General features: G+C 30.6%; 1 protein-coding gene across 1 annotated transcript in view; it reads right to left on the bottom strand.

Moving 5' to 3' along the window:
• LOC106468669 (ATP-citrate synthase-like) overlaps window positions 1-16,134 on the bottom strand; it is a 54,976-nt gene that overhangs the window by 8,277 nt on the left and 30,565 nt on the right. The window contains exons 16-21 of the mRNA XM_013929104.2: window positions 13,689-13,804; window positions 12,496-12,600; window positions 10,981-11,072; window positions 9,881-9,985; window positions 8,759-8,840; window positions 6,385-6,623 (exon numbers count right to left, since the gene is read on the bottom strand). Coding sequence (XP_013784558.1) covers window positions 6,385-6,623; window positions 8,759-8,840; window positions 9,881-9,985; window positions 10,981-11,072; window positions 12,496-12,600; window positions 13,689-13,804 — 739 coding nt within the window. The remainder of the gene's footprint in view (window positions 1-6,384; window positions 6,624-8,758; window positions 8,841-9,880; window positions 9,986-10,980; window positions 11,073-12,495; window positions 12,601-13,688; window positions 13,805-16,134) is intronic.

The following is a 16,134-nucleotide window of genomic DNA, read 5'->3' as shown; positions in this document are numbered from 1 at the left end:
TATAATCGGGAAACAAGTTAATGTATGTACAACAAATTCTTCAACCCTATAGATATTATAGGTATATCATAAACACTATATATGTAGTTCTCTCCTTCTTGTCAAATATCCACTTAGGCTTATTCAATTACTTTAGAACCACGCTTTGATGGAATAAATAATTTTTCTTATCTCCTTTTCTACTGTTAGTTTCACCTTAACATATTAAACATTAGGCCTATCATTTCTACGGTAGTTAACTTCACACCACCTTTATTCTCTTTTGCTATTATCTGTCTGCTGCTTCCCACTCATCTCACGCTATTTATATCTTTATTACCTAATCTGCCTTCTATATTCTTGATGTCAACGTATTGTATGCAACATTCAACAGTCTCAACATCAATGAATTGTTAACAAAACCTCCTACAATCATCTGCTTTTAACTCTTATTATAACAAAAACTAAACAATAATAAAATATTCACTTGCAAAAAACAAATCAATCAATAACATCTAAGCTAAACAGTCTTTTATATCATGACATAACCTGATAATATAAAAGCAGATTTTATTGTTTCCAATAAGACTGAATGTATGATAATGTAGAAACCTATTTCAAAATGAAAATTACTATCTTCTAAATGTAAAGGTGTATTTATTTCATGTAGAATGAATTTTATATTTAAGTGTAAAGCAAAATAAGCAGGCTTAGACCTGACAAGTAATGTCTTAGCTATCAAAACACTTGAAATGAAAAGTGACACAACAAATTATTAGTTTGTGAAGATAGTGGCAAATATTTGACAGACATATATCAAAATTATGAGAATCCAGTTAATACTTTAATTATACCTAATCTAAAAATTACACGTAAACTAACACAAATATGTTTAGTCATTAATAATTTTAAGATCTTAAAATACTCGATTCTCACAAATCACTACCTTTGGAGTCCATGGATTACATCCACTTGAGTAATTTTATGTTTTTCCCTCCTACAACAATTATGTGTGACACATATATTATTTGGTGCATAAATAGTTTAGAAAAATGTGTTTAAAAAGTCATCAGTACTTCCAGGGTTAAGAAACACAATGCCTAATATCTATTTCATAAATCTGATTAGGAAACAAATCTATATAATTACAAAAATAATACACGTGTATGCATAGGAAGTTTTCAAACTTCTTTAAACTATGGATAAACGAAATTACGAGTAGAAAAGTACAGACAATATTATCATATGCATAAGGGAGGGGCAGGTGTAGCAAGTACTATGCACTGCAAAGGGAGAGGTGTTTGGGGAATGGATCTGTAATCCCAAGGGACTCCATCTCAGACAATAGTGTTTATGTGTGTGAAGGTCTTCTGTGTGAATTTCTTAGTTTATAGACACTTAAGAGTAACATTACCATAATCTTTTTGAGTAGGGATCTGAAGAAATATCACTGAGTTTGAATACTTTCCCCTGATACCCAGGTTTTGAAAGCATCACTAGATATGGCTTAACTTACTAGTTAAGTCAACTGGTTTGTCATTTTTGATCAGACTATTTGGCCCAAAGTGTCTTTTATACTAGAAGTGTTTGGTGGGTATCACGTGTTGTGATATAGGCTTAACACAATTACATTTAACTTCATAGTCAATGAGATGCCCCACACAACCAGATTCATTTGGAACTCTACATACATACAATATTTGAGTAGTCTAGGCAGGTCACTTAATTGTTAAATACACAGCACTGTCTTTACATTTCATAAAGTTTGTGCATTCGAAAATAACAAAACCAAAATAATGTTCTGTACACAAAGCACAAGTTTTCTCTCTAGTTTTGTAGCATTATAAATGAAGAATTTAATAATTTTTTAGTCTTTAGAATTAATAACTGTGAAACTATGCCATAAAAAAAAGAATGAATTGAATTCTACTGCATAGTTGAAGTGAAAAAAAAAACAAATTACTAAATGCAAAATCAAATACTGCTGCATTTCTTTCATGCATAAGCAAATAGAACATCTTAATACTGAAATACCACAAATACAAATTACTTCATGTTAAAAATGCAAAGTACATATTAGAGCAAGTGTTCTTGCAATGGGAGCATTGGAAGGCTCCAAAGAAGATGACAAAGGAATAGAAAAGATTCAATAAATCTCTTTGAATATTTTTTCTTTGTAAATATATAAATATATTCAGAGAGATTTGTTTCATCTTCTCAACTACTATATTGTTTGGTTGTTTTACAGGGACGGCATTTCCTTTTTTTTAAGTTTTTACTTTGTTTTACCCTCTCATACAAAGCTACATAAGAACTACCTGTAAACAGTCATCCTTAACTTTATCCTGATAGACGACAGAGAAAGCGCTAGTTGACAACACACAGCACTAAGTATTAGTCTACTCTTCTCTGACTAAATAGCACATCTATGACCCCAAAGTATAGAGCACAATATTTTGACAACAGAATGCAAACCACAAAGCCATACCTGACTCTTCTTTTCAGTATTCTATGTTTCGGGATTGAATGTTTTTAAGTTTTGGAATAATTCAGAAACTGTAACCTGTAGGCATAAAATTATATTATCATCTTACCCTTTTGTTCTTTAGAAATATAGTTATTCTCTGTTGATTTTTAGTTACCTGACAAATGGGGGATTTGAGGATACACTCTCACAAAAAGAAGTCCCACAATGAAAAAGTTTGAGGGGGTCTCTGTATTAGTGAATAATAAGTTATATTTCAAGTTAGCTGAGTTTATAGTATTATGCAAGAAGCAACTTGGCTGGTATAAGAAAATTTGCTTAAAAAGGTGGTACAAAAAATTAGAAGTTAACTGGGCTATATAGAAACATAGCAACTGGAACTCTGATAAACTGAACTTTAGTTCTTGGCTTTCTTTTCTAAAATGTTGCAAATTTTAAATCAAGGTCTGGTCTAAAATAAACATAATTTTAAAAATAATGATCTATCTAACATTAAAGCTTTCACTTTCATCAGTTAAATGGGTGCAACCTTTAATGTCACTAGTTCTCTTGCATTAGCTTTTATTATAAGCCTAAGATAATATAAATATAAAACAGTCTTGCCTACCCAGTCACATGGTTGCCAGTCAAATACATTTCATTTCTTACTTAAATTCTATATTTTTTATATGCGTATAACTGTAAGTGTTCTTTATTTATAGCAATTTTAAATAATGTGGCTAACAGTATTACATCAAGTAAAGATCCTGAATTAAATTAGCCTGACAGGATTTGACATGACTGATTTAATGGACTTCCTTATTTCAGTATCGTCAAACCTAGCAACTGTCTAGCACTTGTATGAATTAGTTATAGTATACTAATGGAGAGAGAAAAAAACTATGCAGCACTATGGGTAATAAATAAAAATACATATATTTAAACTCAGAACTTTGCTAGTTTTTGGATACTGGTATATTATTTGATACAAATATCATCAGTTGTTATTTATAAGAAAATTTTCCACGTTACATTTCAGATTCCATTTTTCACTCGCTGTCAATTCAGAAAATGTCAATTTAATTTTAAATATGTTTAAAGAACACTAAGTAAATATATTATGATAAAGTGAATATAACATCACAAAAAGTTTTAATAAACATGGACGTACACTGATAAATAGGACTACAATATGATTAACTTTCAACATCAGTGATTATGTAAATGTACTGCTCAAATACTGTGTGTGTGTATGTATTATACATGTAGTGATACAACTACATTCATATATCATAATGAATAGTAATTATAGGCCTATTAGTCTTACCTCATTTGTGGGAAAAGTGTTTGAAAGTCTGATAAAAGATGCTTTGCACTATCTTTTTAACAGAGTTTAGAATTTTCTTGAATAGTCATCAAGGTTTCACTAAGGAAAAACCTTGTGTTACAAGTCATTTGACATTCTTTGAAGAGGTTGCTGCTTATGTAGATGAGGGTACAGGTGTGCATTTGGTGTATCTGGATTTTCAGAAAGTATTTGACAAGGTGCTAAATTTTTTATTTACATCAATGACATAGATAAGAGAATGGTCACTAAATTTCAAAAATTTGCAGATGATATTAAGGTATTGGGTGTTGCTAGCTGTGAGGATGCTGGTACTTTACAAAATGATTTAGATTATAAGACTTGGGAAAGAAATGGCAGATGGGTTTTAGCTATAATAAATGTAAGATAATGCATGAGGGTTATCATAATTTGAATTACAAGTATAATTTGGATGGGAATAACCTTAACAGTGTTATGGAAGAAAACTATCTTGGTGTAGTGGTTTATCAGTCTCTTTAGCCATCCAAATAGTTTGCTGTTGCTAGTGAAGTAGGATTTTAAGTTGTATCTACAGAAATATTGAATGAAAGGCTAAAGAGGGTATAATTTCATTGTATAGGTCACTGGTTATGTCACATTTGGGTTATTAAGTTCAGTCTTGGGCTCCTTACCTTAAGAAAGATAATGAATTGTTGGAAAGGGTTCAGAAGAGGGCTACTAGGATTATACCTTGGATGAAACGATTGTCATACAAGGAGAGGCTAAGATCTCTGAAATTGTTTATTCTTGATAAAAGAAGTGTGAGGTGTTTAAGATTGTTTAAGGATTTGATATTGTTGATGCATTATCTTTATCATATTTAATAGTGAGAATGGTAGGACCATGAGCACAAATATAAATTTTAGTAATTAAGGTAGGAATCATCTTCAACTAAGACATTTTTATTTTTCTAGCAGTGTAGTTGGTCTTTAGAAAGGGTTGCCTTTGGATGTGGTGAAGGCAGTAAATTTAAGGAAAGGCTTTATAAATATATGAATGATGAGGGCTGGCTGCTAGTTTTTTTTCTTAAAGCTTTAGTTAAGTGGCTGGGACAGCTCGGATGGACCAATAGGTCCCTTGTTGTCCCTAAATATTATGTTATGTTATAGATACTTATAAACATGGTTGTTAAATCTGATGTAAGCTATGCTTTAATAAATCATATTCAATTAAAAATACAAAACTATATTGGTGACTGTAACCTTACTTTTTACTACATGACTAAGGCTGACAACAACAACAAAAAACAGCTAGATTAATGTTACTTTAAAAAAACCTTTAGATTATTATTTCTATAGTGTGAAAATTATAAAGATACAAAACCAGGTTTATCTCTGACACATCTAAAAAACTTGAATACAATTTCAAGCTAATTCTGTGGTATTAAGTCTATGTTAAAAAAACTAGGACATTTATACATGAACATAATTTTTTATTTATTTCTGCAAACTCTAGGCATTCTTGCTAGAGCCTTCAACTGACAAGATGTCAGTGTTACAAGAAAAAATATTGTTTATAAATGTTCAATGAAATGAGTTTAAAATATCACCTAGTAATAGTAACACCTACAAATAATGGTTAGAAAATAAATAATTATAAAAAAAACATATAAGGATTATTTCCAACAGAAATACATTACATAATATAATAATATTGTGTAAATTAATACTGTAAGAAATAAAATCCCTAAAATGATGAAGTTTTAATAGATTACTTAGTTTATAAATTACAATACAATCTTAACATCGGCATTTTTGTTGTTTTTGATAAAATACTACCATGCTGTTTTCAATGGCATTTGTCCATTTTGGTTCATGCCAGAAGGAGAACTTTACTAGCCCTTACAAAAATGTCTTCTTTAATTTTTCTTCTTCTCACCTGAACTTCTTTGTCTACTACCTTACTTAAGTTCCATATAATGTTCATTTTACAGGATATTTGATGCTAAGACAATGTATGTATGGCACAGTTTTTTTATGTCTCATTTGGGTTCTTTTAATGACTAAGTATTAAGTCATTGGGTCGCTCCAATATACTGTTTGCCAAATATACAGGGTATACTGTAGACAACCTTTTTGCATTATCCTTATAATAATAGTAGCTTAAAGTTTGTAAATATATTACACAAGTTCAGCCGATTTTTAAATTTGACTTGTATGTCAAACTTAGAAATTATTCTCTGAAGGCTCCAGCAAGAGAACCAATAGTTTGCAGAAATAAAAGAAAATTGTTTGTGGGGAAATGTCCTAGTTTCTTAACATAAAAAATCTGGATAAATACTTTCTACATAAACAAATCTGATACATCAAAGTAACATGTAGGAAACCTATAAAAGTTTTTCAAGTACATGGCTTGTATGCAGCTTAGTGCAAAATCAATTGGGATAATTACTGTTTGACACAGTGCTGGGTTTGTAAAAAACAGATAGTTAGTTTTCAATAAACACGTTTCTGTAAAATAATTTTTTCTTATAAATCCTGCACATAAAACAAAGTAACTCTGTTTTTCTTTCAACATCCCTAAAGTAACAGTATAGTGACAAACAAATTAAGGGAACACAGAAGATATAACTTACTTTATTTTGTTGCCTAGTTCATCAAATGTGAGTGGCACATGTGCTCCAGCTTCAGCTAAAGCTTTGTTCTTTGTAACTGCAGTTTCTCTATCAGTGTTAGCACATGCTCCAGCATGACCAAATTGGACTTCTGATGTGAACATTCCAGCACACGTCCCTATACACCATGCTACCAATGGTTTTGAGATACTTCCATCTTTCAATGCTTCACACACCTCATACTCTTCAACCCCACCAACCTTGAGAAATGATGTCTCTTACATATAAATTCACTAACTGCAAGTACTAATACACCTACAAAGCTCAAATTACTAAACTCTTCAAAGTTTCTTTTACAACAACCCTCCAATCTTGTACTTTTACATATCATCCATATTAAATTACTTATTCAATTAAGGACAATGAAATGCAGTTAACAAGAACAAAAAATTGGTTGATAATCAGTACACTTTTTAAATTACACTATTTTAAAAAATCCACAGAAACTACAAATCATACAAATTGAGTGTGTTTTTTTATATTTAATCTGTGAAATAACATTAGAAAGTTAAATAATGTTGCACACAGTAAAAATTATTTGTTTTTGAAATGAGAAGACTCGAAACCTTAAAGAAAAGATGTGGATAAGGTATGATAAGTTACCATGATTATTCTGTTTCACTATGGCATTATCAGATATAGCAGTTGGTGGCAAATAAAATTATAGGTGATTTGCATCCAAAAATATTGCTTATTTTTCCTCACTGTTTTAAAAACAGCTACTGTATCTCACTGATAACTAAAAGTACAAAATCCATATTAATGCTAAAAAGCATAAATATTTATATTTTATTTCAAGGTAAATGATCTAGCATTAAAAAAGTAATTATCAAAATCCTTGACATACCACTAGCTACGTATTTTTACTAAAGGTTAATCAAAATACAAATATTACAAATATACAATTACAGGTATAATTTTGCAAATACTGAAAATGTTTTGTACTGGTTTGGTTTGTTTTGAATTTTGCACAAAGCTACACAAGGGCTATCTGTGCTAGCCATACCTGATCTAGCAGAGAAATACAAGAGGGAAGGCAGCTAGTCATTATCACCCACCTCCAACTCTTGGGCTACTCTTTTACCAATAAATAGTGGGATTGACCATCACATTATAATGCCCTAATGGCTGAAAGGTTGAGCATGTTTGGTGGGATGGGGATTTGAACCCACGACTCTCAGATTGCGAGTGATGCGCCTTAACCACCTAGCCATGCCGGGCCTGCTTTGTACTGTTCACTTCTTGTGGTACCAAATACAATTTTATGCCCACTCAAATGAGAAAGGATTCATTAACACAAGAACTTGTGTAATCTTATCTCCTTCAGCTCTTATTAGTGGATTTGTACTAACACTAGATTTTGTTTTTCCAACTGACAATAAGTTAACAACTTCTACAAGAGGACATTATGGTTTAGTAGTGTTTACTATTTATGCTTCACTATACAACTGAACAGTAAATTAGAATTAACAGTCAATTAGCCAGTGATGATTATTATGACAATGTTAAGTTAATACCCACACAATTCAATGCAGTGAAGAAAGAATAGAAGATATATAAAATTTCATAATCATGGTAGCTTTAATAAGTAGAATTTTGGCAGTGGTTATCAATTACTATGACTGGTTACTAACTATGGCTATTAGAACTACACATTACAGGTTAACACTTATTAGATATATTTTTCATGAATTTGGATGATTGTTTTGTTTTTTAGCACAAAACTACACAATACATTATCTGCACTCTGTCCACCACACAGAATCCAATCCTGGATTTTAGTACTGAAAGTCCTTAAACTTACTGCTGAACCACTAGGGAACTTTTTCTTGAAAACTAATAATTAATATTTTAAAAAGGTAAACATGTCAAACTTACTTTTTGGAAAGAACTTAATAAGCTAAAACAAAAAATAAAATCTACAAAAACAATCACGGTTAAGATAATAAATCATCATTTAAAGTTTGTGTCTCTATGGTAGAGTAAACAACAAATGTTTTGGAGACAAAAAAAAAAGGTATTTAAATTACCCTTACTAATGCCAAAATGTGATTATTAAAGAGTTACACTGAATATTTTTGACAGCAACAATTACAAGTACTATTACTATAGAACTGGTTGGCACTTAAGTTCATCATAAAATGTATAACAATAGGATCTGCATGAAAATCTCAACAGTATGATTTACTTCATAAATAAAAATTAGAAAGTTAAGGATTGCAATCAACTAAAAATGCTGTTATAATAAGTTATCGTGAGACATTTTAATGAAAACTTAAAACCACTTTCAAAACTATCCCTGACCAGGCCCCATAAATTTTTCTTAAACACTAACCTCTCCAAGCAATACCATCATTTTAACATCTGGTTCTCTTTCATATCGTAATAAATGGTCCATGAAGGTGGTTCCTGGATACCTACATTCAGTAAAGGAAGTCTCTAAGAATGTCTTAGTTACCGAGTTCAATCAAAACATTCTTTGCTTTAGTAGCCCATCTAAGTAGTCTTTCTGATACAGCTTTAATACATGAATTTATTACAAATCAAATGAAACTTTAGGGAACTATTTACAGTCTGCTTCATCTCTAATTATCCTATAAGCTTTAGAAAATAAATTTAAGAAAAACTGTTTTGAAACACATGTAAGCCATGTTCATTGCCTATTTGTCAAATAATAAAATGATTTTGTGAAGATAAGATGAAAGATTCAGGGGAAATAAAGTATTAATTGTGCTACCATAAACACATATGCTGATAAAAACACACATGTTGTGCCAGGCTCTTCATATTGAGCCCTTCCATGAAAACAGGGCTCAACCCTTACCCCTGGAATATTTGTGGCTGAAGCCCCTTCACTTTTTAATAACAAATGTAGTAAGTATGAATTGAGGGGAAAGCTAAAGTTTATCTACACAACCATTAGTCAAAAAAGTCGTACAAAAAAAAATCACTGAAATTGTAACATGAACAGGAAAGTCACTGTTTGCCCAACTGCAAAAATTTTAAGATTAAAAAGAGACAGAACTCTAAAGATGCATGACTCACACATTGACTGTGCCCCAATGAAACATGCTCAGTTTAGCAGGTTAAGGATATGGCTAAACTTTCAAGCTTTTTCCACTCAATATGTCCTTAAGTTTATACACAGAAACAACAAGCTAGACTGTTATCTTTATAAAAAGACCAAGAGATTCTATTGTGAAAAACATGAAAATTTCAAATCAGAAAAGGAGAGAACCAAACCAGACTACAGAACGTGTACCTGAATTTTGATAATGTAATCGCAAAAATATCAGCGGATAACCTCCTGAGCCAAATTTGATCTCCATTTATTTAAAAATTATTCCATCAACTAGATATCCAATGGTATAAGAATTTAATCTCATTTAGTATAAAAAGCTTAATAAGAAATAATGAACAAAATATATATCTTTAAAATGTCCTATGAAAGACTTACCTATCTCCTCCAATTGCCACTCCTTCATACACTCCATTGGCTGCCCTAGCAATGATATTATTGAGCTCATTGGACATACCACCAGACCGAGATACGTAAGCCACACTAGGGATAAGAAATCTTTTTAGGTAACTTATGATACATAGTTTTTCCACCATAAATTGTTATATGTACTATATATATTAGCTTGAACTCTTAATTACCAACAAGTGAAATTATATTCACAAACTTAAGTATCAATTCTTACTCTGTCCCCCCATATTGTCTGCTAAATACTAATGTGACCACATTACACCAAAAAGACTGACCTGCCTTCAGCTGAAGTCAGCATTTGATTAGAAGACAAAGTTAATAATAATGATCTGATGCCTAAAACAAGTGAAAAAGTAATAGCAAAAATCACTTGATTTGCATTGTAATTTAAGCATAACTGTGTTATCTTGAGATTATATTTTAACATTTAGAACTTCTGAAATCTTTATAGTACTTAATTCAAAATTTTTTACAAAAGCCAAGTTCTGAGTTTAGTGAGTACAATGTTTTAACATGTAGTACCAGGTTATCATCAGGTATGGGTTGAAAAGTTGTGATAATTAAAACCAGAATTAGTCTTCTGTAAAAGTAGTTCTTATTGTATTAATTACTTAGTTCAGTAGGCTCATCACTAAACTTTTATAATATTTAAATCATTTCCTATTCATTCAAGATTGGACAGTATTTTTAACTTTGCACCTTGTCTTATCTAGAAAATTTACAAGCTAGCAAATTAATTTTTAAAACTTTATACAAAGAAAAAGGAATTAGTTACATACTATAACATAAAAAGTGACTTAGTATAACATTTAAAATACTTCACTAAAAGCAAAAATAGCAAACTTAACATCAATTTTAAATTACCAATTTGTGCTTTAGAATAAAGCAAGTTGTATCATTAGTTGTATCATTACAAAATATTTCAGGCTTGTCGATTTAATAATTAATTCAATAATGAACTGCAAAAAACATGAAACTAATAGTGTTATTTAAAAAAATGTAAATACCCATAAGGAATGTTTCAGCCTAATCTTTGTTTTTGTAAATGTTTTAAGATGTCAACATACTTTCCGGGCCTGTAAAGCTTAGATGAAAGAATATTATCCATCATCCCACCAGTGTTGCCAATCTTAAAGCAGCCTGGCTTAATGCCACCCACCTTAAAAAAAACAAAAACATAGTGACTTAGAGGATTAATATTACATAAATGACCTTAACAATAAAACAGGTTCATGCTAGAACTTCACGTTCATACCACCTAGTTAGTACACTGGAAACACACACACACGAGGCAGAAGTGAGGAAATATTTATTGAACATTTCAGAACGTATACATTCCATCTTCAGCAAATTCCTACGGTAAACACAATATCACATTTACAGATAATCACCTGAATGTTAATTAAAAGCTTATGTAGTACAATAAACACTTATTTTTAAGGGCAATGTTCAAATTCAAAATTGTGTGGGATTGTAAAAACCAGTGAATGAATTCAAGCACAATATAGATACACACTGAATGAAATAATAAAAGTATCAATACAACTAATGACAAAGATTAAAACAAGCTTAACTCAACAGACGTTGAGTTACTATTCAAGATATGGATATTTTACTTAATAAGTAGTCTCTTTAATGAGAAGTTCTAAGTATGTGTAGCCCATACCTAAAACTTTAAAGTCAGTAGAGGAGATTTTATATCTAATAAATGTAGTTTCTTTGCAATAAGTAATAAGCTCTTTTATTTCTGTGTGTTGGTTTGAATACAGAATACTTTCCAGTTGCCTACTGTAATTGATAAATCTAATATGCTTATCTGATGTATTTTCATACAAAGTTCTGTAGCTTTTAAACAGACACAGTTAACAGTTATTTGCAGGAAAAATAATTTCTAAAGAAACTATAGAAACGTTTCCAGGTCTATTATTTGTTCCTAAGTCTTCTAAACTTCCCATTATATTCCTTTGTTTACCCTTAGAGTAAGCTCCAGCTAGTCAATGTATCAAAACCATAAATTACTACTTAGACCATATTATTTACTCTACACTAAAGTAAATAGTTTGTAATTTGCTTTATCTGATCATTTTTAAAAGGTTGGCTAGAACTATTTCCAAAGCTGAGTTTCATTAATTCAGACCAGAAATATCCAAAAATGGTGGTAACAAAGGGAGGGAGGGAGGGGGTAGTAGTAAAAAAACCTCTAACACGGAATGAAAATCATGTGAGAAACAAGATATCAATAATTATATTTCCAAGGGATGATAGTGGTTTCTTAGTAAATATAAGCCTATACTTTGGGATGAGTAGAAAAATTCTTACAAAAAATATGAAATCAATAAATGTAGTGCACAGAAACAGAAGATAGAACTTTTTTCCCATTTTTCTTTGTGAATTACACTAAATAAAGGTTATAAAATTAAGAAATATAAATTCTAAAACTTGAGAAATTCAAACCATTATTTTAACAACTAATCAAAAGATGTAAGCATTATTACTTAAACAAGAGAGAAGTGATAAAAACTAAAAAAACTAGCCAGTTTTATGTTCATACTAAAAATTTATTTTTTGAATTAATTTCTTACTGTAGCTGGACCAATAATTGTCACTCCTTTCTCAGTTGCCTTTTTGTTCATCTTGCGAGTCATATTTTCTGGTATGCCTTCGGCTATAATAGCAATGGTTCTAATCTAGAAATGGAATGATAAAAGTTAATTTTTGAACATAAACACCAAATGAAAACCAGCACTATAAATGTTGCTGCTTCTTAAACATTTGCAACCAAATCTTAAAATCTCCATTATTTTCTGTTTGACCACCATGCTATTAATAGATCAAAGCATTTTTTTTTTAAAAGTATGACAAAAATACATCATCAGTAATAAATAGGACAGACAGTGTAGCTGATATACTATTATACACTTTTCTTCACAGAAAATAAAGAATTCAGTGTTTAAAAATACAATAAGCCTAATACTATTGTCTTACGACAAGTATAACTAATTATTATCATGCTTTGCCAGCAAAAGACATTCACACCATAACAATCATTATTAAAACAAATGGCTTATATAAATAGTATTACAACCACTACTATGTTTGTTGTGTTCCAACCAGCCTGAATAGCTCTGGTATTGAGTGTAAAAAATAGTCAGCAATGGATATGGAGGACACAATGTGGATGAAATACTTTTATATATTCTTCTCCTCAGAAAAACTCTATGGGACCAAATAAAGTGTGTAGTGGTTAAAATAAATTAAGCCTAATACTTAGAACTTAACTTCATCACAATTCAATCTTTAATTTGTTTCAAGAGAAACAAGTATTATTTTAATTCTGCTTATTACAATACTTTACAGCTTTCACAATTTATAAATTTTATCACTAAGAGCAATAAAATGAATTTAATGTATTGAAATAATCCTTATATGTATGTGAAGTATTTATAAAATTAAAAACCTGTAGATTCAAAATTTGAAATTTATATTTACAGAATACTTGGGTTTTGTCAACTTTTTATAAAAAATATCATAAAAGTGTAGTCTAATAATTTCATAATTACTTTAAAAAATTCTTAACTTATGGCATTGTTTGTTTTTCTGTCTGTTTGAAAACATTAGATTATCCATGTTCTGTTTCAGAGCAGAACAAGGTCATCTTTGTGAATATTGTAAAAATTTAGGACACAGAAATTAATGTATACTTAGCTTAAAATAATTATTAAACTGTTCACTTAGAAATCACTGCAGAGTAAGAGTAATGACTGAAAAAACGTACCTGTGGATACTGTAACGTCTCTATAGTACTATCATAAGCCGACCTTAAGGAAGCAAAGTTAACCAAAACATCAGCTTCAGGATGTTTCTTCATGGCATCTGCCATGTTCTTATACACTGTGAATAAAGATTATTCAATAAATAAGTAAGTCAATTATTTGAGCTCCCGTATACAAAAAGCTATTTACAACTTATTCACTCAAGATCTCTTTCTCAACTAGAGGCATCTTGGTGGCAGAGATCAGATGTAAAAGATACAGAATTTATCCAATTTTAGTACCTCATACAGGATGTAACAAGTGATGACATATGACAAGTACAGTTTACAAATTGGACAAAAATTGGTACCAAATTATGAATGGTCACATCAACAGAAACCCTATGGTTAATGACAGTACTTGTTATTTAACCAATGGGTCTGCTACATGAGCTTTCTTCTTCTTCTTCACTTGTTGTTGCATCTGTTACTCAAAATAGAGCCTAATCGATTTTCAGTAGTTAGCCCCAAGCCCTTGCTGATCAGGACTAGAACTTTGACACTCTTTGTTATGTCATCACCAATCATCATTATTCCCTCGACTCTAAGTTGTTTGACTTACAATCTGTGCAACCACTGTGGATGCAATCACAATGAACTTTTTGACAGCCCTTGTTGAGGTAAATCCATCTGTCAAACCCACAGATGCTGTGGAAGCACCCAAAACTAGGTTTGATGCTGACAAGGACATAGTGATAGTAGCCTCCGTCATATCATAAGATCGAGAACAAAGTCCCCACCATCAAACAGACAATGAAAAAAGGTCAAATAATTTGATTGGAAAATGAAAAAATAAATAAAAGAAAGATAACTAACTTGTGTACTAGTGAGGTGGTGCAGCAACTCCTGTGTCTCTTTGACTGCTCATAACTCCCAACTGAAATATGTTATCATCATACGGATTGCATATTTGGATACAGCAGATTCAGGATTCTCCAGTGGCATATGCAATGCCTCCAAGATATTATTAATAATATTTTTTGTTCCTTACCCTGCTACCCAATACACTACTTCCCCTCTGGTTGAGGAAGAGATCTTGTCTTAAAAATTACATTACATAAACATCAAGCACAAACAATGTAAATAAACAAATTAATTCCAAGTTTTTAGTAAAATGTATTTAACCTTATCGCCACAGGTATCCTTTACTGCACATGACACAAGGTTTTAGTGTCTTACAACCAAAATGTTATTAAGCTACTTTTTGTTTATGTATAGCATAAAATCTTAGCTAATAATCCATACTTTAATAGTATACAAGTTTTAGGTTCTTAATTTTATAAGGCAATATTTAAAAAAAAATCCTGAATTTCCCCAGTGTGACACAGTTTCTCTAGGTATCTTCTCTATTTTATCCACCACCCATTCAGTAACTACGAAGTTAAACATAAGTTACACACTATAAAATCATCATTGCTCAGACAAACCATAATTTTTATAGCCATCAATTTTGTTTGGCTACAAAGCTGTCAAATAGAAAACCAAACCCCTCATGCCACACCCACCAGTTACATCCTTTCTTTCAGGATTTGTTAATAGTTCTTTCTTACGTTTAATTATATATTACCTATAACCAATAGAAAGTGAAGGTTTTCATCTATCAAATGATGTATTGTACAATATTGTGTTCTGAACAGATAGGTATCAATTTCACTCATAATGCATGGTTCATTCCCATGGGAAAGTTAACAACTGACTTGGATGAATTTGTAACAGTTCTGTTCGCATAGTTAGAAAGCAAGAAAAATTTTGAGAGTTAGGGGAAATTGTCTACTTTTGCATGTTATTAGTCTGTGTTCTTTGGTGCATTATTTAATCAAATAAAAATTATTTAATGCATTACTACCATTAGTATAAAAAAATAGGGTTAAGTGTCATTGACAATTGACAGCAAGAAAAAAAGAAGATTATGTAAGTACTTTATTTCTTGTTTTTCATGTTTATTCTTTATTTATTATTATAAAAGTAACTATAATGTAAACATATGGATATTTTTAGGTTAGTTAAGGTTAGATTAGGTAAAATAAATAATAATAATAATATAATAAAAATGTTTCAAGAGGCACGCATGTGAGAAGCTCATAGTAACTCGTGGGTAAAGTAATTTGATAGTGTAACATGAGCTTCACGTTTCCCGAGTAATTTACAACTTATAATGGTGTGGATAGTAGTTGTCCTTAGAGCCATGTATAATAAAATTTAATTATAAATAGATGTATACTGTTATGAGCTTAAAGCTACTCAGGTTAAACAAATGTAATTTCATGTTACAATTTGAAGTTACTCTAGAAAAAAAAGAAAAAAAGAGCAATTTAGATTTATTTTGATTTTTTTTGTGGTTATGAGGTCAGTAACATTGTCAGATCCCATATAGAGATAGGGTAGAGAAAATAACAGATAAACTATAAAG

This window comes from Limulus polyphemus, unplaced genomic scaffold (assembly GCF_000517525.1).
Source record: "Limulus polyphemus unplaced genomic scaffold, Limulus_polyphemus-2.1.2 Scaffold3105, whole genome shotgun sequence".
NCBI lineage: Eukaryota > Metazoa > Arthropoda > Merostomata > Xiphosura > Limulidae > Limulus > Limulus polyphemus.
This window is presented reverse-complemented; position numbering and strand designations above follow the sequence as displayed.